The sequence below is a fragment of the Mus musculus genome, chromosome 11, assembly GCF_000001635.26.
Source record: "Mus musculus strain C57BL/6J chromosome 11, GRCm38.p6 C57BL/6J".
NCBI classification, from domain to species: domain Eukaryota; kingdom Metazoa; phylum Chordata; class Mammalia; order Rodentia; family Muridae; genus Mus; species Mus musculus.
The window spans coordinates 98,164,069-98,190,318 of NC_000077.6; the positions used below are offsets into that span (position 1 = coordinate 98,164,069).

Below are 26,250 nucleotides of genomic sequence, written 5' to 3' on the forward strand. Positions count from 1 at the left end.
TCCTGCAGTGGGCAGGAGGAATACCAAAGTATGGGACGTAGTAAACGTTACCTAGCTATACAGACCTCTTTCAACTGATGTTATGAATGCCAACTAGTTATTCTTTAGCTAAAAGATACTTGTTTATGAATGCATTATTGAGGTGAATTCCTAACTTAGCTAAAACAAAAACCACCTTAGAAATTTACACTAGCAGTCTCTAAAGAATTACAAAGCTGTATCTTAAAAAAAAATCTATATAATTATACTTTAGCTGCAACTAGAGAGCTTGGAAGTTGTATAAACTATGCATTCCTATGCAATTTACACCCAGATGAGGTTTGGGACCTTTCGTCCTTTATGTGCGGCAGCATTTGTTCTCCATATGTATTTAAAAGGCCTTTCTCATTCTAGCACCTAATGGGCTAGGGCTGAAGAGATAGCTCAGTAGTTAAGAGTCTGTACTGCTCTGTCAGACAACTTAGATTTGGTTCCCAGCACCCATCCATTCACACAGCAGTTCAAACCGTCTGTAACTCTAATTCCAGGAGAATCTGACACCTTCTTCTGACCTTCATGTATGCACAAATGCAATAGTACACTTATATTCATGCAGGGAGAGCACTCATAGACATAAAAATATTAAAGTAAAAGGAAACAAAATAGGGCAGTTGTGGCACATGCTTTTAGTCCCAACACTTGTGAGGCAGAGGCAGGCAGATTTCTGAGTTGGAGGCCAGCCTAGTCTACAGAGTGAGTTCCAGGGCATTACAGAGAAACCCCATCTTGAAAAAAAAAACAAAAACAAAAAAACCCAAAAAACAAAAAAACCAAGGAAACATTTTCCCCCTTTTAAGACAGGTCTCACCGCTTTCTGTGGTGGTTTAAAACAGGAGGTGTGGCCTTGTTGGAAGAAGAGAGCCACTATTGGGGTGGGCTTTGAAACCGTACAAGTGCCATGCCTGCTTGGATGCTACCATGCTTCCTACCATGACGATAATGGACTGCACCTTAGAACCTGTAAGCCAGGCCCAATTAAATGTAGTCCTTTATGCGAGTTGCCTTGGTCATGGTGTCTTCACAGCAATGGAAATCCTAAGAGCCTCTCTCTATAGCCCTGCCTATCATAGAACTTGCTCGAATGCCTCTGACTCATGAGTGCTGGGATAAAGGTGTGCCACCACGGCCTCAAAAAAACAAAACAAAATTCATAGTATCTTTCAGCCTTCTAAGAGTTCAAGATAGCATTAAAAGATTTCCAATTCTGATTTTTTTCCCAATTGCTTTTTTGAGAAAAGGTTTTGCTACTCCTAAGTCAAGGCAATCCTTAAGCCTCCACTTCCCAAATGCCATGTTCCACCAGTCCTGGATTTCTCTGTAGATACTTCTCAGCATGCCTATTGTCACAGCAATCTAGAGGACTGGTTTATGATCACCCTTGCTAAAATTCAATGGCAGCCTGGGTTACATGAGAACCTGTCTAGAAAGAAGAAGGAAGGGCTAAAGAGATGGCTCGGTGGTTAAGAGCACTGACTGTTTCTCCAAAGGTCCTGAGTTCAATTCCCAGCAACCACATGGTAGCTCACAACCATCCATAGATAGGATGTCATCTTCTGGTGTGTCTGATGACAGCTACAGTGTACTTACATATAATAATAAAATAAATCTTTGTGCCAGAGCGAACAGAGGTCCTGAGTTCAATTCCCAGCAAGCACATGATGGCTCATAACCATCTGTTCAGATACAGTGTACTCATATACACAAAATAAATACATCCTTAAAAAAAAAAAGGAAGGAAGAAAGGAAGGAAGAAAGGAAGAAGAAGGAAAAGGACATGAAAGAATGCTCCTTGCTTTACAGCCACAGCTTCTCTTCCGGAGGGCCTAGCTTCAGTTACCAGAACCCACATGGCCACTCACAGATGTACATAACTCCAGTTTAGGTGACCTTCTTACTTCTTTGGCACCAGGCAAGCAGGTTATGTATATACTTAAATATAGCAAAATACTGATGCACATCAAATACAAACAGACAGAAATGTACATGGCTGTTTAACTCAAAAGCTGATTCTCTTCTGCTTTAGCATGTTTATGATGACTTCTTTTGCCCAACTGAGGATGATGTAGCAATCTAAAAGGAAGCTATTGGAGGGACCTCACTAGTGCTATAGAGAAACAACATTGTTGCAAGTCCACAGGGCCTACTTACAGCGTAAAATCGCATGTTGTGATTCAAAGGTAAAGGGTCAGGATCCTTTGACAGCTCAAACTGAGTGATGAGTTCATACAGGGGCAGGTAAGTGGGCGGAGTCTCAAACAACGGGATTCCTGAAAATACAAGGACTGTTTGTATCGCTCACGTAAGATCAAACTGTGACAGCTGCACTGTCTTCTTGTGATCTTCCTATGCATCTGCCCACATCTCCAAAAGTTCTTACAGAGCACCAGTACTAACTACCAGTACTAACTACCAGTACTAACTACTAGTACTTTCCTAAAAGCTGTACTCAGCAGCACTTCTTTGAAGCCAAAAGACTGTAAATTGTTTAAGATAATCTGAAGTTTTTCATTCTGATTTTAACAAGTTTTAACTCAATGAGTAAAACCTACCTCTATTAAAGGCTGGCAAACATTTTAAAAAACAAAGCTTACCTGTGCAATTTTGCAGTTTCTGAACAAATGCTTTAGATACTGGAATTGGCTGGGGAAATTTCAAGAAGAAACACGCAGGAAGATCAACACTGTTGGCACTAGTGACTGCGGAGAAAGAAGGGGTCCTTCAAAAAAAGAAGAGGGGGATATTTTCTATTTTGAAGACTATGAACACTTTTTCTTAGACAATAATATAATACATAGACCCACAAAGTCTATCAAAAGCTTACTTTTCTACTATCCTGACCACAATTCCAAAATATATTACCTTATTCTCAAATACTTTAATTCTGAAGTATTTAAAAAATATATGTTTAATGGGGCTCAGGGTCTAGCTCAGTATGAAAGAATACACTTCCTATTTGTAGCCCTGGGTACAAAAACCAATATAAAACTCCAACTAATTTATTCAGAACAAAGAATGTGGTCTATAGGGAATATATTAACCTGGTGGTTAATGATGCTAACTGGTATTCTAAAAGACCTGTATTCAATTCCCAGCACCCACATGGCAGTTTATACCATCTGTAACTGCAGCCCCAGGGGATCCGATGGCTGCTTCTAGCCTCCGAGGGCACCAGGACAAAGGATGGTGCAAAAACCCACTTGCAGGCAAAATATACATACACAGAATAAAAAAAACACAAATGTGTGACAATGTGTGTTCTCTGAGTAGGCCTCAAGTAGAAACATTCCAGTATAGGACAGGCGTGCATGCATGGAAGCAGAGGGCGACGTCCGAACATCCCAGAAAGATAAACGCACTGGGGTTGCAGCTCAGAAAATAGACGACACAACTTTAAAACTATCTTTATCTTACCATTTGTTGTCAGCTGGGTGTGACCCCATAATTAATGGGGCAATTGGGAGTTTGTACATAGCAGAGGTTCCTTCAATTGTCACTGAGGCATTCATTCCCAAAGACCGAGGAACTGGGAATAGAAAAAGAAAAAAAGATTTTCTACCTCATAACTAGGACAAGGATCTCAGCACTAAAAAGACAGAAATGGTGGCCCTGTGTGCAAACCCAGCATTCTGCAGAACAAGAAAGGAAAATGGACCTGAGTTAGAGGCCTGCCTGAGCTACAAGGCTAGACCCAGTTTCAAAAACAGAACAAAGCACAAGAAAAAAAAGAAAAGCCAGGCAGCACATAAGCAGGGGCTACAGAGTAAGTCTGAGGCCAGCCTGAGGAGAAACATTATTTTCCAAAAGAATCAAAACAACAACAACCAATAACTAACATGCAGAAGAAACCCGTACAGTATCAGTCACCATGAATCTACATACTCTAATCCCACAAAAATCACAAATGTTACAAGCTTGGGTTGGAGAGATAGGTCAGTGGTTAAAAAGCACTGGTTGCTCTCCCAGAGGTCCCTGGTTCAATTCCCAGCAACCACATGGCAGCTCACAGCTGTTTGCAACTCAAGGTCTCAGACTTCCACAAACATACGTGCAGGCAAAACACAAATGCAAGTGAAATAAATATAAAGAAAAGAGAAAAAAAGAAAAGGACGCAGGTGGAGTAAGCCATAAGGAACAAGCCAGCAAGCACTCCTATGTCATCCTGAATCAATTCCTGCCCAAAGGTGTAAAAAAATGGGGAGGGGGGAGGACTACAAGCTACCTCACCATAACAATCAGTATTTCTTTCTGCTAATGATTAAAGAGCTCACTATCAACTTTTACTTTCATTCACAACTTCACAATGTATTTAAATGAGCTTACAATTTCAGGACAATGATTGAAGCTATACTGAGGTCAAGTAAAGTCCTGGGCTAGTTCTTCTGTTCTTTTGCTGTATTAGTCCAAACACAAGCAGGTTTGGTGGTGTATACAAGAACTAAGAGGAACAGAGTCCCAAGTTCATCCTCGGTTATATAACAAATCTGAGACCAGTTGACTCTGCCTCCCCCCAACCCCCAGGTGTGGCCATATGACATTCCTGTCTCAAAACACCAAGAGCAGAAAGTTAAAACACCAAGTGTCATTCATTACTGCAGTTAAGTCATAGTTATTTACTTAATCATTGAGGAAGTGTCACCATGTAGTTTAAGTTAACCTTCCACTCAGGTTTCCCTGCCTGAGCAACCTCACTGTGGGCACTCTGGGATGTCCCACCAAACCCAGCCTTCTTCCCCTTTAGCGTAATAAGGAAGCTGGGTATTTGTCAGTAATCTATATTTCATCAGTGACTCATTTACTTACTAAGCTAATATTATATATAGGCTTGAGTGCTTAAATACATATACACGTATATATGTAAGATATATATGGACACGTACATATGACATGTTTGTATTATATCAGGTATACATACATAAAGATAGCAAATTAAGAAATACCACATTATATGAATATTAGCCGGGGAGACTGGGCAGTTGAATTTTACCAACATTTTTAACACATCAGAGAAAGGTGAACATAGTGGTACAAGCTGTAACTCCACCACCTGGGAGGTAGAGGTTGTCCTGTCTCAAAAAACCATATCTAGCTAGGAATGGTAGTTCATAACTATACTCTCAGTTCTTGGAAGGCTGAAGTGATATATATGATCACTATACATAAGTTTGACAGCCACCCTTTGTTACATAGTGAGTTCCAGGACAGCCTAGGTTACAGAAAGAGATCTGCCTCAAAGTACATAAACAACACACACTTACCATTCTTTTCATGCAAAATGATAGGAGAGGCAGTCTTATCATCCAGCAGGTCAGATGGAGAGGCATAGTATTTCATATTCATTAAATGACCTATCATTAATAAAAGTTATTAAGGCATCTTTATTAATAAATTATATACTTTAAAAAAAGCATTCATTATATTTGTGGTGGCACTCACCTATAAAGAAACCTCATCTTAAACTAACAAGAAAAGGCTGGGGACAGCTCAGAGAAGAGTGATTACCTTGCCTACAAAAAGCTTTAATACTTCTTAATAAACATACACACATACATTCCTAAATCTCCACACACGGGCGAGCACATACACCCACACACCACACACACACTTAACTCGATAGGGCCAGTGAGATAGCATAGCCAACAAGAACACCTGCTACCAAGTCTGACAGCTGAGTTCCCAAGGACCTTTTATGCTAGGACAGAACTGACTCTGACCTCCACATACTTAAAAAGACACACACTCAGAAAGAAGATAAATGTAATAAAATAGAAAACAAAGAGTTGCACAAATATGCAAAGTCCTAAATAAGCTTATGAAAAGTTTATTGATTCTAGGAACAGCAATATACTTCACACAAAGAAAACAAGGAAAAGTATTAACATCTTAGAAGTCATTAAAAATGACTGGTAATGGTCACTTTCTTATTGAGCTTCTGTCTTCACAAGCTCAAGGTAAAATTAAAAGTGATATACCTGGGGCTGGAGAGATGTCTCAGCGGTTAAGAGCACTGCCTGCTCTTCCAGAGGTCGTGTGTTCAATTCCCAGCAACCACATAGTGGCTCACAACCATCCGTAATGGGATGTGATGCCCTCTTCTGGCATGCAGTATACATGAAAATAGAGCACTCATAAAATAAACAAATAAATCTTACAAACAAACAAACAAACAAAAAATGGGCTGGGGAGATGATTCAGTGGTTAAGAGCACTGACTACTCTTCCAGAGGTCCTGAGTTCAATTCCCAGCAACCACATGGTGGTGGCTCACAACCATCTGTAATGGGATCCGATGCCCTCTTCTGGGGTGTCTGAAGACAGGTACAGTATAGTCACAAACCTAAAGTAAAAATATAAATTTTTTTTTAAAAAGTGATATACTGCGGTGAACATCTGCCTAGAATGCACAGAGCTCTGGTTTGATTCCCAGCACTGCAAAAGAACAAAAAAGGAAGTGAGGGTGCTGGAGAGACGGCTCCCTGGTCAGCGTGCTAAGCACAAGCAGCCTAGCATGGCAGTCTAACCCCTGTAATCTCAGCACCGTGCTGGGTAGAGGCAGGAAGATCACTAACTGGTGCTTACGGGATGCCAGCCTAGGTCCAGGATCCCTGAGAAATCCTGCCTCAAGGGACTAAAGCAGAATGGCAGGGTAGGCTGCCTGTCCTACTCTGGCCCCCACACATATATGCACACCACACTCACATCCATGTTAAAATAAAATAGCCTTTAAACTAATTCCATACATTTTCTTAAAAAAAAAAAAAGAAAAGAAAAGAAAAGAAAAGAAAAGAAAAGAAAAGAAAAGAAAAGAAAGAAAGGAAAAGGAAATTAAGAAAGGCTAACTTACCCCCACTCCGCGGGGTGAGATAACCAACACTTCCATGAAGAATCTTATCCAAGGGAGCGGCGTTGGTTGCCTTCCTACAAGACAAATAATCTATGTGTGACTGGATTTAGCCACTGACAGTTTCAGTAAAAGTCTGATACAGAGCTAAGGTCATAAAGTTTTATACTACTATCAAAATAACTTCCGCTTGTAACTGCACACATAAGATGTGCTCTCACTGTCCATGAACGGGGCTGCTTTCCTGTAACCATCAGTGTGAGATACAGTGAAATGTACAACATCCCGTAAATGTATGCACATCCCGTAATTCTGTAACCGGAGTGGCTGACACTGCTGCACCTTACATGTCAGCCGGGCTGGGAGTCCTAGAGACACTCAATCTCAAATTAATGAATAAAATATTAGATCTAGATAACTATCAGATAATCAATTCAACTTTGAAAATATTTCAGATATAGTCTATAGAATAACAACCAACAACTCAGCAATAACTGAACTATCTCAGTTATCAATGAGTTTCTGAGTTGTTATACTCAGAAAATACAATGTAATAAATACTCATTTTGAAGCAACAGCAAATCATAATTGTGTATAAACACGTATAATGCAAACATATGATACGCAGTAATATGCAAAGATATGTAATCGCATATACTGTAGTACACCTATAAGTGTAAAAATTAAGATGTTAAAAATCCCCTGGAGGAGAAACTAAGAGTCATAGAATGGCCTCATCAGCCAGTCTTACCAGTACATAATAGCCATTTTAGAAAGGTCCTGTTCTAAGGATTGGAGAGCCAGATACATTTTAGTCTTCAGTTTGCTAGAGAGTAGATGAGAAGAAAATGAGTTAAACAGTTGAATTAAATAAGCACATACAGGCACTGTCACTGGCCAGGCATAGTGGCACACACCTTCAACCCCAGTCAGTGTGAAGCAGAGGCAAGCTCATCTCACCAAGGTCAGGCTAGCCTAGTCTACAAAGCAATTCTACTCCAGTTGAGGTTACTCAGTGAGACCCTGTCTCAAAACAATAATAACAAGAAAACCAAAAAATACTGACTAGGTGGTTAGAACCAATTAAACTATTTTAACTCTTAAAAAAAAAAAAAGTTAAAAAACAAGGTGTGGTTTGCACAACCTTACTTAATCCTAGCACTCAGGAGGCAGAGATATGCAGATTGCCAGGAGTTTGAGCTCAGCTGATCTACATGGCGTTCCAGGACAGCTAGGAGTTACACAGTGAGAGCTCATTATAAAAAGTGAAATAAATAAAATACAAACTATCAAAGATGGACATCCCATCAAACAGGATAATCTCAGCACATGGGATAAAAAAGGAACTGAGAAATTCAAGGCCAAGGCCATCCTCAAATACATACTGAGGTCAAGCCTGGGCTAATATACTTTTTTTTGGGGGGGGGGGCGGGGGAGGACTACCAGAGTTTACATATATTTTCCTTTAAAAGAGTAAAGCAGTTTAACAGAATCCATGAAATCAACACACTGAAGATATTTCAACAATTGTGTTCTATCTTCTCAAATTTTAAGTCATTAAAAGCAGACATGTCCATTTTCAGATAAAAACCTTAGGAGATAGAAAAAAGTTAAAAATAAAATACTTTAAGAACTAGAGGGGCTGGGGATTTAGCTCAGTGGCAGAGCGCTTGGTGGTAGAGTGGAAGGTCCTGGGTTTAGTCCTCAGCTCTGAAAAAAAAAAAGGACTAGAGAGATGACTTAATGGTTGAAAAGTACTGACTGCTCTCTCAGAGGACACAGGTTCAATTCCCAGTCCATTCTGACCTTCACAGGTACAGATCTGATAAACAAGGCACATATGGAGATAAAACAAACGAACAACCCCGCCCAAAACCAACCAATAAACAAAAAACTAAAACAAACAAAAAACTCCAAACCAATTTTTAAAAACCCATATACATAAAATAAACATTTAAAAGTTAAGGGGCTGGAGAGATGGCTCAGGGGTTAAGAGCACTGACTGCTCTTCCAGAGGTCCTGAGTTCAATTCCCAGCAATCACATAGTGGCTCACAACCATCTGTAATGGGATCTGACACCCTCTTCTGGTGTGTCTGAAGACAGCCATAGTGTACTCATATACATAAAACAAATAAATACTTCTTTAAAAAATAAAAATAGACAATAAAAATTAAATAAACATACAGCAGAAAGGTATGTATAACCCAAACTGGCTCACAGACTCATACTCCTTTTTCCAAAACGGAAAGCAAATGAGTAAATGAAATGACTTACTTGTCCCCTGGGAGATTATACAGATTAACAAGACCCTTAAGATGCTTGGAAAATTCCTCAAAATTCTTTTCCCTATAAGGGAATTCAGGAAGGTGGGGAAAGAGAAAATACAACAAGAAATTACTACTTTATTCTACAAAAACCATGGCTATCCAAACTCATTTAATAATCTGCTCACACCTCTATCCACATAAATCGTATAGTTAATCTAGAAAGGAAGAAAAGCAAGCTGGGTTGCAGATGGCTCCACAGTTCCCAGTGCTGGCTGCTGCTCCCGAGAAGCTCCTACAACTGTCTGCACCTCCACCAACAAGGCGTCTGGTAGACTATTTTGGCCCCCATAGCACTCAGTACTTATGGGGTATAGACATAGGACACATATGGTACAAAGACATTCATACACATAAACTCTAAAAACTGAAAGCAAGAGGCCTGGAGTGATGGCTCAGTGGTTGAGAGCACTGTCTGCTCTTCTAGAGAACATGAGTTCAATTCCCAGGAACCACATGGTGTTTCACAACTATCTATAATGAGATCTGATGCCCTCTTCTGTCATGTAGGCATATATGTAGGCAGAAAACTCATACGCATAAAATATATAAATAAATCTTTCCCTCAGATGAATCCTCTGAGTTTGAGGCTAGCCTGGTCTACAAATTCAGTTCCAGGCCAGCCAGAGCTACACAGAGAAACCATGTCTTTAAAAAACAAAACACAAAACAAAAAAAAGTAAGTCAAAAAGGCATGCACACATACATGCACCCATGCTGTCCCTCCCCCTCCACTGCTTTTAATCTTAAAGAAAAAAGGGTCTAAAACAAATTAGCTACAACAAGGCTAAACAGTTTATTCTCAATGCTGTAAGCGTTTAAACAGAACAGCACAGTGGCAGTAAAAAGATATATTCCCTAACACACTATCACCATGCATACTAAGTGACTAAAAATATGATGTAAAGATAAGTTCCATTGGGCTGGAGAGATGGCTCAGTAGTTAAGAGCACTAACTATTCTTCCAGTGGTCCTGAGTTCAATTCCCAGCAATCACATGGTGGCTCACAACCATCTGTAATGGGATCTGATGCCTCTTCTGGTGTGTCTGAAGACAGCTACAGTGTACTCATATAAATAAAATAAATCTTTTTTAAAAAAAGATAAAGTTCCATTATAAATCACCCCCTTCAAATAAGTTTACAAATTAATTTTAGAATATCACAAATTCATAAGTTAACATAATCTACTCCAAGTAAAGGCCAGAAATATTCACTCATTCTAGAATATTCTGATGACACATCTTGGTGAGTTTCAATGCAATATTTATATGGCTTATTTTAGACTATCACCATTTATTTACTTATCCATTAATTAATTAATTAATTCACTCGCTCATTTTTACTTTATGTGCACCGATATTTTTGGTTGTATGCATACATGCATGTATGTGTAAGAGTGTCAGATCCCCTGCAACTGGAGTAATATACAGATGTAGGAACTGAACCTGGATCATGTGGAAGAGCAGCCAGTGCTCTTAACCACTGAGCCATTTCTCCAGCCCCATTGTTTATTTAGATAGGGTAGAGCTATGTAACTCAGGCTAGCCTGATATTATATAGCCCAAAGCTCAAACTCACAACAATTCCCCTACACTGGCCTCTGGGATACTGGAAATAATTACAGATGTATGCATACCAATATATTTGACCATATTACATCTTTTCTTGTGGTTTGGTTTGGTCTTGGTCTTTCAAGACAGGGTTTATCTGTAGCCCTGGCTACCCTAGAACTTATCTGTAGAACAGGCTGGCCTCAAACACAGAGATCCACCTGCCTCTGCCTCCCGAGTACTGAGGTGAAAGGCATGTGCCACCATCATGGTCTGGCTGTATAACAATTTTTAAAATATGTTTACAGACCTGGTTCAGTAGTTAAAAATTCTGCTGTTCTTATAGAGAACCCAAGTTTAGTTCCCAGTACCCAAATGGTAGCTCACAACTGTCCACATGCAGGCAAAATACTCACATATACAATATAAAATAAATAATTCAAAAAACCAAACATTTTAAAGATTGAAATTTGGTATATTTGGCTATAAATATAATAAACTGCTAATAAAAAGCCTGAATATAAAACCTACTTCCTCAAAGTGAAGTCTTTCTAAGATATCCAGTTATGTTCAATATTCAAAACAAAAATGAACTTCTTCAAATTACCAGAAAGTCTTACGTCTGGGTTTAAATTTAAACACAGGAATTCCACTCAGTTCAAAGGGAAAAAAATCAAAATGGCAGGAAAAGCAACCAAAAATAACAGACTGTTGTCAAGGCTACTACTTTTACTGTGACAGATTATATGTAATACACGGACATAGCTTTTTCTCAAAGTTGAAATGAAAATGTTGTATTAATGGTTTGGAGTCAATGTTCTTATACAATTTCCAATTCAATGGTAGTGATTTGTGATGAGATTAATCTGAATTGTTAATTGATGGGATTTAGAATCACCATGGAACCAAGTCTCTGGGCAAATCTGTAAGGGATTGGGTACATTAGACCAACTGACCTGGCAAGATCCAGTCTAAGATGTGAGTGGTAAGTCCTATGAACTCAGGTACCAGACTGAGTTTAAAAAAAAAAAGTAGAAAAGGAAGAAAGATTGACTCTAGCTGCATATGTATCAGAAGATGGCCTAGTCGGCTATCACTGGAAAGAGAGGCCCATTGGACACACAAACTTTATATGCCCCAGTACAGGGGAACACTGGGGCCAAAAAATGGGAATGGGTGGGTAGGGAAGTGGTGGGGGAGGGTGTGGGAGACTTTTGGGATAGCATTGGAAATATAATTGAGGAAAATATGTAATAAAAAATATTAAAGAAATAAAAAAAAAGAAAAAGAAAAGGAAGAAAGAGAGAGAGAGAGAGAGAGAGAGAGAGAGAGAGAGAGAGAGAAAGAGAGAATGAAAAAGCATGTTGGTGAGCACCTTTACTGGTAGCACTGGGGTAGCCAGAGACAGGGTTTCTTTGAACAGCCCTCACTCACTGCCTTCAAACTCCTCACTCTAGAGATCAGGCTGTGTTCATACTCATGAGATCTGCCTGCCTCCTAAGTGCTGGGATTAAAGGCAAGTGCTACCATGCCTAGAATGCTATTCACTTTTGATCAACAAAGAATTCCCATGATTCTTTTAGCACTTCTTACCCAGTTGTGATTTTGTCCTGCATACATCTGTCAAGGTGTGTATGTGTAAGCGTGCAGTGTACACATGTACATAAACATAAATAAACATAAGCATATAATAAAAATATACAATATGTATCTATGTACATAGTTTTGATTGTTGTGATGCTGGAAGAAACTGAATCCCCAAGTGTACACACTAGGCGAATGCTCCACTACTGAGTTAACATCTCCAGCTCATATAATTTGTTTTAATTGAACCACAGCTTTTAAAAAACTATTTTATTATATGTATGTATGTGTGTGTATATATATATATGTGTGTGTATGTATGTATGTGAATGTTCTACCTTCATGCACATCAGAAGAGGGAAATCAAATCCCACTACAGATGGTTGTGAACTACGTGACTGCCGACACTTGAACTCAAGACATCTAAAGGAGAAGTCGGTGCTCTTAATCACTGAGCCATCTCTCCAGTCCTTATCCAGATAATTTTGATTATCACAATTGAGTGGATACTTTTGTCAAGTCCAAAGAAAGAAGAGGACAGCCGGGTGTGGTGGCTCACGCCTTAAATCCCAGCAGTTGGGAGGCAGAGGCAGGCTGATTTCTGAGTTCAAGGCCAGCACGGTCTACAAAGTGAGTTCTAGGACAGCCAGGGCTACACAGAGAAACCCTGTCTTGAAAAAAACCAAAAAAAAAAAAAAAAAAAAAAGAGGCCAGGGATGCTGATAAACGACCCACAATATATCAAGTAAATTCACTTTGGCAACGGAATGCCAATAAGGCTGGGAAGTGGTGCGTACCTGTAACCTCAGTACTTAGAGAAAAGAGGTCTGAGATCAAGCATTCAAGACTGTCCTAGCTACACAGTGAGCAGGAGGCCAGCATGGACTAGATAAGACACTGTTTCAAAAAGACAAACACAGCCAGGGCTACTAACACACACCATTAGTCAAGGCGTTCCAGAGGCAGAGGCAGGTGGATTCTGTGTGAGTTTGAGGACAATCTGATCTACAAAGAGAGTCCAGGCCAGCCAGTGGTAATCCTGCCTCAAAAAGGAATTTAAAAATATAAAAATTACCTATAATACTGAAGTGAGAAACTGAACATAGGGGTAAAAATTGTCACACTCAGCAGAGGAAGAGGCAGGTGAATTTCTGAGTTTGAGGCCAACCTGGTCTACAGAGTGAGTTCCAAGACAGCCCGGACTATACAGAGAAACCCTGTCTCGAAAAAAACAAACAAACAAACAAAGAAACAAAAAATTGTCACACTCAAGACTGGGTGTGATGGAGGGTGCTTACAACCTCAGCATTATACAAATGGAAACAGGAGAGTTCAGGAGGGTTAGGAGTTCAAGGCCTGGGGAGGAAGGGTGAATAATGTAAAATGACTAACATGAACAAAACCTTGGATTCAATACCAAGCACACAAAAGCAAGTAAAATAAAGGCCAGCCATAGTGCTGTGCACACCTTTAGCCCCAGCACCTGGGAGGCAGAGGCAGGCAGAGTTGTGTGAGCTTGAGTCTGGTTCAGGACCAGACCCTGTTTCAAAAAACCCAACAAACAAACAAGAATTAAATAAGTTTAAAGAATATTTTTTTTTTTTTTTAAAGATTTATTTATTTATTTATTATATGTAAGTACACTGTAGCTGTCCTCAGATACTCCAGAAGAGGGCATCAGATTTCGTTACGGATGGTTGTGAGCCACCATGTGGTTGCTGGGATTTGAACTTGGGACCTCTGGAAGAGCATTCGGCGCTCTTAACCACTGAGCCATCTCTCCAGCCCAAGTTTAAAGAATATTAAAAGTTCAAGGTTAGCCTAGACTATATGGTAAATCTAAGGCTAGTTGCAAGTCCATTATAAGCTTTGTGCCTCTATTTCCAACATCTAAGAGAGAGGATTGGGACCTGAAGATTACACTTGGCTAAACAGAGAGCTCTGAAGCCAGTCTAGGTCACATGAAACCATGTTTCAAACAATGAACAAAAAGTCGTGTTAAATCAATTCTTTATTTTTTTATTTTTTTTTTTCCCGAGACAGGGTTTCTCTGTGTAGCTCTGGCTGTCCTGGAACTCACTCTGTAGTCCAGGCTGGCCTTCAACTCAGAAATTTGCCTGCCTCTGCCTCCCAAGTGCTGGGATTAAAGGTGTGTGCCACCACCACCAGGCTCTGTTAACTCAATTCTAATCATAAACAGGAACAGACAGAAAGTCAAGAAAATAAATTCGGGGCTGGTGAAGATGGCTCAGCAGGTAAGAGCACTGACTGCTCTTCCGAAGGTCCTTAGTTCAAATCCCAGCAACCACATGGTGGCTTGCAACCACCTGTAATGAGATCTGAAGCCCTCTTCTGGTGCGGCTGAAGTCAGCTACAGTGCACTTGTTTACAATAAGAAATAAATTAAAAAAAAAAAAGAAGAAGAAGAAGAAGAAGAAGAAGAAAAAGAAAATAAACTCACAGCCAGGCTATAGTGGCACAGGCCATTAAACCCAGCACTGAGAGGGCAGAGAGTCTGAGGCCAGCCTGGTCTACAGAGTGAGTTCTGTAGCACAGCCAAGGCTATAAAGAGAAACCCTGTCTCTGAAAACCATAAATAAATAGATAAATAAATAAATCCACAAGTCCGAGTTTTCCCTCCAGAAAACAGGATTTTATCAATGCCAATGTCAGTGCCAAGAAATATATCAATGTTATCTGCTTACCTTAACTGCTGTACAAGCTCTGGACAGCTCTGAAACCAAAGAAATTAGGTTAAAGCATTAAATTAATTAACAAAATGAAAAACATCGAAAAGTTTTATATTAATAGCACATGCTTCAAAACAAAAACATTAACAGCACAGAAAGCCCTGACGTGTGTGTGTGTGTGTGTGTAGACCACAGCCATCCTCCTCTATCGCTGTCCTCCTCCATGCATTCTGAGACAAGGTCCCCCTGAACCTGGAGACTTGGTGCTTCCCTGAAGGTAGCTAGCCAGCAAGCATCCCGGCCCTGCCTGTCTCGCTTGCCCCAGCAGTTCTAGCCCGGGGTATGAACACACCCTTTACGTGGTGGGAAGGACCCAAGTGCAGGTCCTCAGGCACTACCCAGAGTCAGCTTCCTAGCCCCTCAAAAGCCTTTCCTACTAGTGAACCATAAACGTGGGGTGGGACTTTTAAAATCAAAACAAATAAAATCATTTATAAAGGTAGTCAGTAGTTTCTTTCTTCAACATCATCCCTGGAATCTACATAGAACTGCTCGGTTATACACACTTTACATTCATTTCTACTCCAGGACCGTTCATATTGTCTGCCAGGATTATAATCACTTTGATGGGATCGAAAGACTGTTTCTGTATTCTGAACTTCTCTTGTTCAACCCAAGCTCTAGTTTGTTACTATGAGCTTGGCTATAGTTGGTACTTCTATTCCGCAAAGCCCTTGGTGACACCAGAAAGACCTGTTATTCTCAACTTTATTCTAAAACTACCAGTGTGGCCCATCACATCATCTCTACAGTGGCTCATGAAAAAACCCTAAAAGACAAGCTATACCCACCCCAACAATTCATTTTTAAGTATGTTCCTAGGTAAACCCCATAGATTCCAGGGAAATATCAACACATACCACAGGATTCTCCCCATGGTGAGCCACTTTGACATCACAAAGCTGTCCTGCAGGATCTAACTGCACTTCCACATAGAACATATCTGACGTGATGTAACACTCAGTGCCACTGGCACTGAGGTGAGAGCCCAGTCTAGCAGGAACAAATCAAAACAAAGATTAATACAAGACACGTGAGAAAGCTCCCCAAAATTAGCACTGTGTTGTACATTTTTGCCCACAGATAAAATTACATACCCATTCTGTCTGGCTATAGATTCCAAACGATCAGTCATTGCTGGCAAAGATGTTACTGTAAAAAGATAATGGGGATTGGGGGGAGAAATTCATAAAGAATATTCCAAAAGAAGGAGTATATCTACCCATCCAAAGCCATAAACATATTCAATAGTTCAGACACCTATAATCTGCAGCAAGTTTATTGAGGCTTGGCTGTGACCCAGTAGTCAGGTAAAGGACACGGTGACAAGTGGTAAGAGGATATTAAGATTGTGGTACTTAACCTTCATTGTCAGTTGGACTGGACGTAGAAGTACCAAGGAGACATGCTGCTGTAGATGTCCTTGAGGGTGTTTCTAAAGAGGTCTAACTGAAGCGACCCACTCTGAATATGGGTGGTTAGGACTAAGTACAAGGACCGAGGAGCACATGAGTGCCAGCATTCATCTGACATCGGTTCACTGTGACCTGACATTCTGACCGCCATGCTTTCCCCACACGGTAGACTTATACCCTCCAACTTATACCCTCCGACTTATACCCTCCGCAAAAAGTCAAACCTTCATCCTTAAATTGTCCTGATTAAGAATTTTGTCACAGAAATAAAAGTGACCAAGATAAAAGATATATTTGATAATTATGGAGCCTGCACTGGTAATGCATGCTTTTAATCTCAGCACTATAGAGGCAGAGGCAGGCCTGAGTCTGAACTATACACCTCTGATCCCAGCACTTGGGAGGCAGAGGGAGATGGATTTTGGTGAGTTTGAGGTCAGCCTGGTCTATAGAGTGAATTCCAGGACAGCCAGGGTTACACAAAGAAATTCTGTCACAATTTAAAAAAATAGATAGATAGATAGCTAAAGAAAAAACAAACAAAAAATTATAGAGTCAAGCCAGGTGTGCTAGCACATACCTGTATAATGATAGCTAACACTTTGGGGGGGGGGGGGTGGTCAGAGGCAGAAGGATCAGGAGTTCAAGGTCAGCCTTAGCTTAGCCACATAGTGAAACCCTGCCTTAAAACACAAGATACAGAGAGACAAAAAAATATGAATACCAGGCATGGCAATGGACACCTGTTATGCCAGTCCTGGTCTGCATTATATAATAATTCCCAAGTCAGACTAGTCTATGAGACTCTGCCTCAAAAAAAGACAAAAAAAAAAAAAAAGGGAACAGAAATACTACCAAACTATGTTTTTCTCCTTTTTTATTATTACCTATGTGGGTCAAGGTCACTTTAACTAAGAGAAAGCATATGGAACTAATACAAAGCTGGCCAGGCAGAATGGTGCCCCTCTTGGGTTGACTCCTAGGCTGTCAATGCTAGAGTGAGAAGGGTAACGATGAGAACACAAGGGAGCCCAGGCTGTACTATTTTTTATTGCATTGGTGTTTTGCCTGCATGTATGTCTGTGTGAAGATGCTAAGTCCCCTGGAACTGGAGTTACACACAGTTGTGAGCTGTCATGTGGGTGCTAGGAATTGAACTCAAGTCCTGTAAAAGACAGGCCAGAGTTCTTAACCACAGAGCCATCCCTCCAGGCCCCCAAAGGATTGGATTCAGTTTCAAGAACATGTACTTTACATGCTGTGAACTCCCCTTAGTTCAACTGGTAGCTCCCCAAACAACAAAAAAAGGATTCTCACAGTACTCATAAAAGTCAAAGATAGGAGCCGGGCATGGTGGCGCACGCCTTTAATCCCAGCACTCGGGAGGCAGAGGCAGGCGGATTTCTGAGTTCAAGGCCAGCCTGGTCTACAAAGTAAGTTCCAGGATAGTCAGGGCTATACAGAGAAACCCTGTCTCTGAAACAAAAACAAAACAACAAAAACTAACAAACAAACAAAAGAATGAAGATGGCAGCAAGGAAGCTGAGGCGCAATAAGAGTGCGTGCCTAGCATGTGTGCTGTCCTGGGTTTGACTTCTGGCACCAAACAAAATCAATCCACGGGTCTATGAACAGATGGCTGAATAAGCAGTGGAGGACCATGATGGCATCATCCATAGAGTGCCAGCACTGAAGAAAGCAAAGGTGATCAGGCCATCTTTGGCTACATAAGGAGGTTTTGGCCTGCCTGGATACTATACAACCCTGTCTCAAACTCAGGATGGGAGTGGCTGGAGTTGTGACTCAGCAATTAAGTGTGGGAAGCCACATGTGCCGTTGCTGAGTGGCACTGACTACTGCTGGCCACCACGCATAAGATTGGACAAACAACCAATGTGTACATATGCAGTAAAGTTTTTTGCAAAGACACTGCCTGGCCCAGGCATGATAATGAGGTTCTGTAAGGTACTGAGAGTATAACCAATCAGATGTGAGACATGCAAATGAGGTATGATAATGAGGTTCTGTAAGGTACTGAGAGAGAGTAGCCAATCAGATGAGGAACATGCAAATGAGGCTTAGTGCATAACCAATCCGGGTGTGAGACACGCCCCTCCTAGGCCTATAAAAGCAGCACCAGTTCTGGCTTGGGGTCTTTTCGCCTCTACAATCAAGCTCTCCCAATAAGCATGTGCAGAAGGATCCTGTTGCAGCGTCGTTCTTCCTGGCCAGTGGAGCGTGCGCAAGAATTAAGAGCACTTGTTGCTCTTGCAAATGACCCAGGATCAGCTCCAGGTACCCACATGATGGTTCCCAGCCATCTGTAATGCCAGTTCCAGGGAATCTGACTCTCTCTCTTCTGACCTCCATTGTCACTATATTCATATAGTTCACATACATATATATGCAGGCAAAATATTCACACATATACAATAAATCAATCTAAACAGATTAAAAAATAAAACAAAAAGGTAGTATAGATATAGTATTATTCCTTCTCCCCCTCCCCACCAGAACTGATGGCCCTGCACATAGCAGCCAAGCATCATAAACAAAGGTATACTCCTGTATTAGAGCACACACCTACAATCCCAGCACTCAGGAGGATGCGGTAGGAAGATCTTCAGATCAAAGGATAGACAAGGAGATTGACCTGAAATACTAAGACCCTATCTCAAAAGCCCAGAGTAAGTAATAATTCATTGTTTCAAGCCAGGCTTGGTGGCGCATACCTTTAACCCCATGGTCCCTTGGCTTGGGAGGCAGAGGCAGGCAGCTCTCTGTGAATTTAAGGTCTACACAGTAGAGTTCAGGCCAACCAGGGCTACAGAGTGAAACCCAGTCTCAAAAATAAATGATTCATAATAAATGATTCAAAATGAGGTAGATCATTTTGGAATTGGAAAGAAGCACTTACCTTGCAGGCCTGACAGACTGAGTTCAAGTCCCAGACTGTACAGTAGAAAAAGCTGACTCATAAGCGATTTCTAACCTCCATGAGCTTTGTTACACATGCACATTTGCATACAACACATATACGCACACATGCAAATCATAAAGCAAACAAGTCAATAAAAAATTTACAAATTCAGGAACAAGTTTCAGGAACAAATTGAGTTCAACTCCATAAATGAAAACAAAAGCAACATCTAGCATAGAAAGTCATCATCTACCTTAATTTATATTTCTATTGAATTTATAAGTTGGCCTTCTCATAAAAATCCTTAATGTGAGTATTAAGATCAATATATTATAAAGGTTTATACAAACCTTTGAGAGCCTTCTGCAATGTCTCCAAACAGCTGACCAAATGCTGATGCCCTCCAGAACTCATTACGACCCTCTTCTCCTGTATCAAATTACAGAATGAATTAAGTAAAAATATCAACCATAGCAATGTCTCAGGTAAACAGATGTCAAATTACTAATAGAACTAAAGTACAATTAGACTACAGATTCTTTCCTTTCGCTGAGACAAGGCTCCAAGCCAGCCAGGGATGACCTTGGATCTGATCCTCTGGCCTCCACTTCCTAAGAACAGTTGTCTTTTGTATGGGGGATTGTTTCCTAACACTTATTTGTATGCATGAGACAAAGGAGCATGGGCACATGGAGGTCAGAGTAAACTGTCACGGCGTCCCACAACATGAGTTCTAGATATCAAACTCAGGCCACAACTCTTGGCAGCAAGTCCTTAGCCAGTGGGCCATCCCACCAGCCCGAACTATTTTAGCTTTCTTTCTTTTTTTTTTTTTAATTACGTATCTTCCTCAATTACATTTCCAATGCTATCCCAAAAGTCCCCCACACCCTCCCCATCCCCCCCTGACTCCCCTACCCACCCATTCCCATTTTTTGGCCCTGGCGTTCCCCTGTACTGGGGCATATAAAGTTTGCCTGTCCAATGGGCATCTCTATTTTAGCTTTCTTAAGACAGGATCTGGAACTCCTCTTATAGCCTAGAATGGCCATCTTTCTGAGATTTGAGTTGTATAGCACCAAGCCCAAAGAGCCTATAGACCGTTATTCTGTTCATCTACCTAAAGGAAGAAAAGTTCATATAAGTGAATATATCCATACCAATATGATATGATAGTAAAAAGGAATTCTAGCATCTAAGCTAAACTTGGGGGAAGTTTAGAACTTTTAAGAATCCAACTATCAAGCCGGACGGTGGTGGTGCATGCCTTTAATCCCAGCACTCAGGAGGCAGAGGCAGGCGGATTTCTGAGTTCCAGGCCAGCCTGGTCTACAGAGTGAGTTCCAGGACAGCCAGGGCTACACAGAGAAACCCTGTCTCGAAAAACCAACCAACCAACCAACCAACCAACAACAATAAAACAAAGTACTTGTTACCCTTGCAGAGTACCCAATTTTGATTCCCAGCATCCCCAAGGGCTGCTCACAATCACCTGTAACTCCAGTATCATGGGATTCAACAGATGCCCTGTTCTGACCTCTGGGGCCTCAAGGTACAGACATGGTCCAAATACATACAGAGACAAAACACCCATACATACAAAGTAAAATAAGTAAACCTTTAGAAAAAAAAAAAAAATGTCGTAGTGGCCATGCCTTTAATCCCAGCTCTCACTCAGCAGGCAGAGGCAGGAGGATCTCTGTAAATTCCAAGCCAGCCTAATCTACAAATTGAGTTCTAAGACAGCCAAGTCAACACAAAGAAACTGTCTCCAAAAACTGATGAACAGATAGACACACATGAAGTAATTATTTTAAAAATCCTCTTTTTGGCCTCTTTTTCGTGACGCCTCCCAGGCGGTCAGCTGTGTCAAGATGAAACTGAACATCTCCTTTCCCGCCACCGGCTGTCATCGAGGTGGTTGACGAGCGCAAGCTCCACATCTTCTATGAGAAGCACATGGCCACGGAAGTAGCCGCTAATGCTCTTGGTGAAGAGTGGAAGGGTTATGTGGTCCGGATCAGTGGTGGGAATGACAAGCAAGGTTTTCCCATGAAGCACGGTGCTCTGACCCATGGCAGAGTGCGCCTGCTGTTGAATAGGGGGCATCCCTGTTACAGACCAAGGAGAACTGGAGAGAGGAAGCGCAAGTCTGTTCGCGGATGCATCGTGGATGCTAATCTCAGTGTTCTCAACTTGGTTATTGTAAAGAAAGGAGAGAAGGATATTCCTGGACTGACAGACACGACTGTGCCTCCTCGGTTGGGACCTAAAAGAGCTAGTAGAATCCGAAAGCTTTTTAATCTCTCTAAAGAAGATGATGTCAGCCAGTATGTTGTCAGGAAGCCCTTAAACAAAGAAGGTAAGAAGCCCAGGACCAAAGCACCCAAGATTCAGCATCTTGTTACTCCATGCGTCCTGCAACACAAACTCCGATGTATTGCTCTGAAGAAACAACGCACTAAGAAGAACAAGGAGGAGGCTGCAGAATATGCTAAACTTTTGGCCAAGAGAATGAAGGAAGCCAAAGAAAAGCGCCAGGAACAGATTGCCAAGAGACGTAGGCTGTCCTCGCTGAGAGCTTCTACTTCTAAGTCTGAGTCCAGTCAAAAATGAGTCTTTAAGAGCAACAAATAAATAATGACATTGAATCTTTAAAAAAAAAATTCTTCTTTTTATAACAGAAGAGGGTGGGCTGGAGAGAGATGGATCAGCAATCATGAGTGCTTGTTGTTCTAGAAGACCTGAGTTTAGTTCACTGCACCCACATAGGCTATACAATAAGCCTCTGTATTAAAGGTAAATAAATGTACTTAAAAAAGTGTAATGGAAGAGTGATGCAAGCTTCAAATGCCAGCACTCAGGAGACAGAGGCAGGAGAATTACAGGGTTGAAAACAGTTTGGAATATGTAACAGCCTGCCTCAAAACAGTAAACTATTGAACAACAACAAAATAAAAACTAAAAGTACTTTTTTAGTTGCAAACTAAAGGAGGATGCACATGCATTTACTGATAGAATCCATAGTTTCAGAATGGAGGGCAATGGCCCGGCATGCACCAAGCCCCAACTTCAATCTCCAGCAAACAGTGACCAGTCAGAGTGGCCTTTGCCTGTAATCTCAGGGCTTTTGGTGGAAGAAGGATATGGAGATAAAGGTCATTTCAAGGTCACCCTCCATTATCTAGCCCCCCCCCCTTTTCTGTTTGTTTTTTTCAAGACAGGGTTTCTCTGGGTAGCCCTGGCTGTGCTGGAACTCACACTGTAGGCCAGGCTGGCCTCCAACTCAGAGTGCTGGGATTAAAGGCGTGCGCCACGGGGGCTGGTGAGATGGCTCAGTGGGTAAGAGCACCCGACTGCTCTTCTGAAGGTCCGAAGTTCAAATCCCAGCAACCACATGGTGGCTCACAACCATCCGTAATGAGATCTGACTCCCTCTTCTGGAGGGTCTGAAGACAGTTACAGTGTACTTACATGTAATAAATAAATAAATTAAAAAAAAAAAAAAAAAAAAAAAAGGCGTGTGCCACCACTGCCAGGTTCTTCATGTCTGTCTCATTTGATCTTTACAACTAAACTATTTGGAAAAGGAGCTGGAGAGATGCTCAGCAGTGGATAACTGGTTGGTCTGGAGGACTCAGAATCAACTCCCAGCACCCACACAGGGGCTCACAACCATCTGTGACTCAAGTTCCAAGGGATCTCATGCCTCCCACAGCACCAGGAACACACAGGGTACAAAGGCACCTATGCAGACCATGCAGACCACACACACACACACACACACACACACACACACACACACACACACACACTCAAGCAAAGCAAAGCAAAGCAAAGCAAAGCAAAACATCTTAGATAAGCAGACTAGCATCATCTGCTTCTATGAGCAAACAAACTCACAGAGATTACAATTACAGAATTTGCTCAAAGTCACATAGTGGCAAGCACTGCCATGGAGCCTGACGTCCAGGGGCTTTGGCTCTGGTTTATTCTTCCTCCGATGCTAGTGAATGACTGTGTCTTATACATGCTAGGCAAACACTCAACCACTGAAATAATTACACCCCTTGGCTATAAGATATAGTTCCTTATTAATTATTAACAAATTTAGTTCTTCCACTAGCCAATATTCTGATGATTGGCCAGATAAATGGTAATAAAAATGTTGAAATTATAGGGAGGACGAAATAGTCTCATTAAAGTGTAATTTATATATAGAAAAGTTAAACCTAAGAGAACCAACACCAAGTGGATCCCTGTCCTTTGACTGTGGCTGAGTGACTTGAAGGAGTACTTAGCACACAGCCAGCCTGCCTTCCAGTGCTCCACCTCCCACTTGAGTAGTTCAAGTAGCACCGCACGGGGCACCCCTCAGAAGCACCACAGAGAAAGACATGAACAGTGAACGGGTACTGAACGAGACGGAACAAAGGCAAAAACAAAACTAAAACCTAAAGACTCAATGAGGCCCTACTTCACACAGACCAGAGAGAGGCTGAAGAGAGCAGGATGGTGGCACACAATTGTCACCTCAGCACCTGGGAAGCTACAGCAGGACTACCTCAGATCTATAGCAATGTCAAGGCCAACCTAAGCTACACAGAAGACGCTGACTGAGACAATGACTGAGAAGGACTCTATGATACCTGGGAAGCTGAAACACAACAAGGACGGGTGCTCAGAGCCTGCCTGAAATACACAACAAATTCAATGCCAGCTTTCGCAATTGTTCCACCAAAACAAGTTCAAGGCCAGAGAAGGACACCAAAGACTGCTTCTCAAATAGAAAAAAAACACTGTGGGCTGGAGAAGTGGCTCAGGGGTTAACAGCACTGGCTGCTCTTCCAGAGGTCCTGAGTTCAATTCCTCCTGAGTTCAATTCCCAGAAACCACATGGTGGCTCCCAACCATTTGTAATGGAATCTGAAGCCCTCTTCTGGTGTGTCTGAAGACAGAGACAGTGCACCCACATACATGAAATAAATAAATAATCTTTAAAAAGGAAAAGAATACTGTTCTGTACTGACAGTAAACATCACAGCATAACAAATAGTCATGTTATTTGTATTGTTAAGCGTTGTAAGTAATGTAAAGATTGGCTTAAAGTATATAGGAGAATGTTTATAAATAGTGTGCAAAGACAATGCCTTTTTGTTTGTTTGTAGACAGGGTTTCTCTGTGTCACCCAGGCTTACCTGGAATCCACTCTGTAAATTAGGCTAGCCCTGAACTCAGATACCTGCTTGCCTCTGATCTGTGAGAGGTCCTAGAATAAATCCTCTGTGGATGGGAATTCAAGCTACCTCCTTCCTAAGGCACATTCTTCCTGAGCTGGCCTTGGAAATCAACACCACCATGCTGTTTTGTGATGAGTAAAAGCACGGACACAGCATTGGATCTAGCAACCCTTGCGCATTCGGGAGCTAGCTTCTCCTTTTTTTTTTTACTCAGAAATTAGCCTGCCTCTGCCTCCCGAGTGCTGGGATTAAAGGCGTGAGCCACCAAGCCCGGCCTGGCAACTAGCTTCTTAAATATTTTTTTTTTACAAAGTACTTTTTAATTAATTTCTTTAGACATAACTGAAAGTGATATTTCTACAGTTCTACAATGCCCAATGCATCCTTTAAAGATTCAGCATGAGTTGTGTACAACTGGGCAGTAATTCTCAGTACCTTCCCAATACTCACCATTACTTGACGCACAAGCTTAATGGTTTCACTCCAAGGTCTGTTCTGGTTAAATTTTGCATGGAGCCGTTCCAGGAGGGAGCTCATCTTACTCAGCCTCTCTGAGTCTACGACGGAAAGCAGAAACCACCATTAGACACTCTGACATCAAGACTTCCACAGTTTCTCCTACAAAAGAACCCCTGTATTTCACTTAGGAACTGTCAAAGCACTTTTATATAAATGTACTCCAAAACATAAAGAAAGCCAGCTAGGAAAATGCTCACCCATAAATTCCATCCGTGCACTGGAGACACCGAGGCAGGAGGTTTGTAAATTCAAGGCTAGCCTGAGCTACAAAGGAAATCGAAGTCTCAAATATATACACAACACACAAGGTTGTCTAACGTAATTTCCTGGAGACAGAATCTTACTAAGTTGTCCATTTTGTTGGCCTTGGAGTCTTCAGCACCGACAATGCCCCTGCCCTAGCCTCGTGAGTCACTGTGACTACAGGTACACACTGTGTCCAGCTTAGAAGATAGCTTTAAATTTTATTTTTATGCCAGGCACGGTGACATGCACCTTGTATCTTAAAACTCAGGAGACAGAAGCAGTCATACCTTTGTCATGTCAAGACCAGTCTGGTCTGCATAATGAGACCCTGTCTTAAAACAGACAGCAACAATAAAAACCAAGGGAGAAATGGCTCAGTGGTTAGAGCACCTGCTGCTTTTCCAGAGGACCTGAGTGAGACTCTCAGCATTCACATGGCAGCTCACAAACATTTCTAACTCCAGTTCCAGTTCCGGGGGATCTGACACCCTCTTCTGGTTTCCACGGCCACACATGCGATGCATAGACATACATGCAAACAAACCATCCACATATATAAAACGAACATTGAAAATACTACTAGAAACCAAACCAGACTGTGTTTATTATTTGTGTGAGGATGTCTTTTTTTGTTGTTGTTTGTTTTTTTGAGACAGGGATTCTCTGAGTAGCCCTGGCTGTCCTGGAACTCTGTAGACCAGGCTGGCCTCGAACTCAGAAATCCGCCTGCCTCCCAAATGCTGGGATTAAAGGCGTGGCCACCATGCCCGGCTGTCTGTGATGTGTGAACACAGGTGTAAACTGGCCACAGTGCCTGTGGGG

The 26,250-nt window shown here is 41.5% G+C and overlaps 1 protein-coding gene and 1 pseudogene across 9 annotated transcripts in view; one reads left to right on the forward strand and one right to left on the reverse strand.

Moving 5' to 3' along the window:
• The window catches only part of Med1 (mediator complex subunit 1), a 41,160-nt gene that overhangs the window by 11,915 nt on the left and 2,995 nt on the right, over positions 1–26,250 (reverse strand). For 8 of the 9 annotated variants that reach the window (XR_388366.4, XM_006532504.2, XM_006532505.2 and 5 more), the window contains exons 2-13: positions 25,114–25,220; positions 19,774–19,852; positions 16,186–16,240; positions 15,949–16,081; positions 15,044–15,072; positions 9,153–9,224; positions 7,628–7,702; positions 6,880–6,953; positions 5,295–5,384; positions 3,451–3,562; positions 2,631–2,755; positions 2,188–2,306 (exon numbers count right to left, since the gene is read on the reverse strand). Coding sequence is in view for 7 of the 9 variants with exons in the window: in XM_006532504.2 (XP_006532567.1) it covers positions 2,188–2,306; positions 2,631–2,755; positions 3,451–3,562; positions 5,295–5,384; positions 6,880–6,953; positions 7,628–7,702; positions 9,153–9,224; positions 15,044–15,072; positions 15,949–16,081; positions 16,186–16,240; positions 19,774–19,852; positions 25,114–25,220 (1,070 nt within the window). In the remaining 2 variants the exon portion in view is untranslated. Of the gene's footprint in view, positions 1–2,187; positions 2,307–2,630; positions 2,756–3,450; positions 3,563–5,294; positions 5,385–6,879; positions 6,954–7,627; positions 7,703–9,152; positions 9,225–15,043; positions 15,073–15,948; positions 16,082–16,185; positions 16,241–19,773; positions 19,854–25,113; positions 25,221–26,250 lie in introns of those variants that run through there. The other variant, XR_001779920.2, reaches the window with a different exon arrangement.
• Positions 21,257–22,079, forward strand: Gm11604 (predicted gene 11604; annotated as a pseudogene).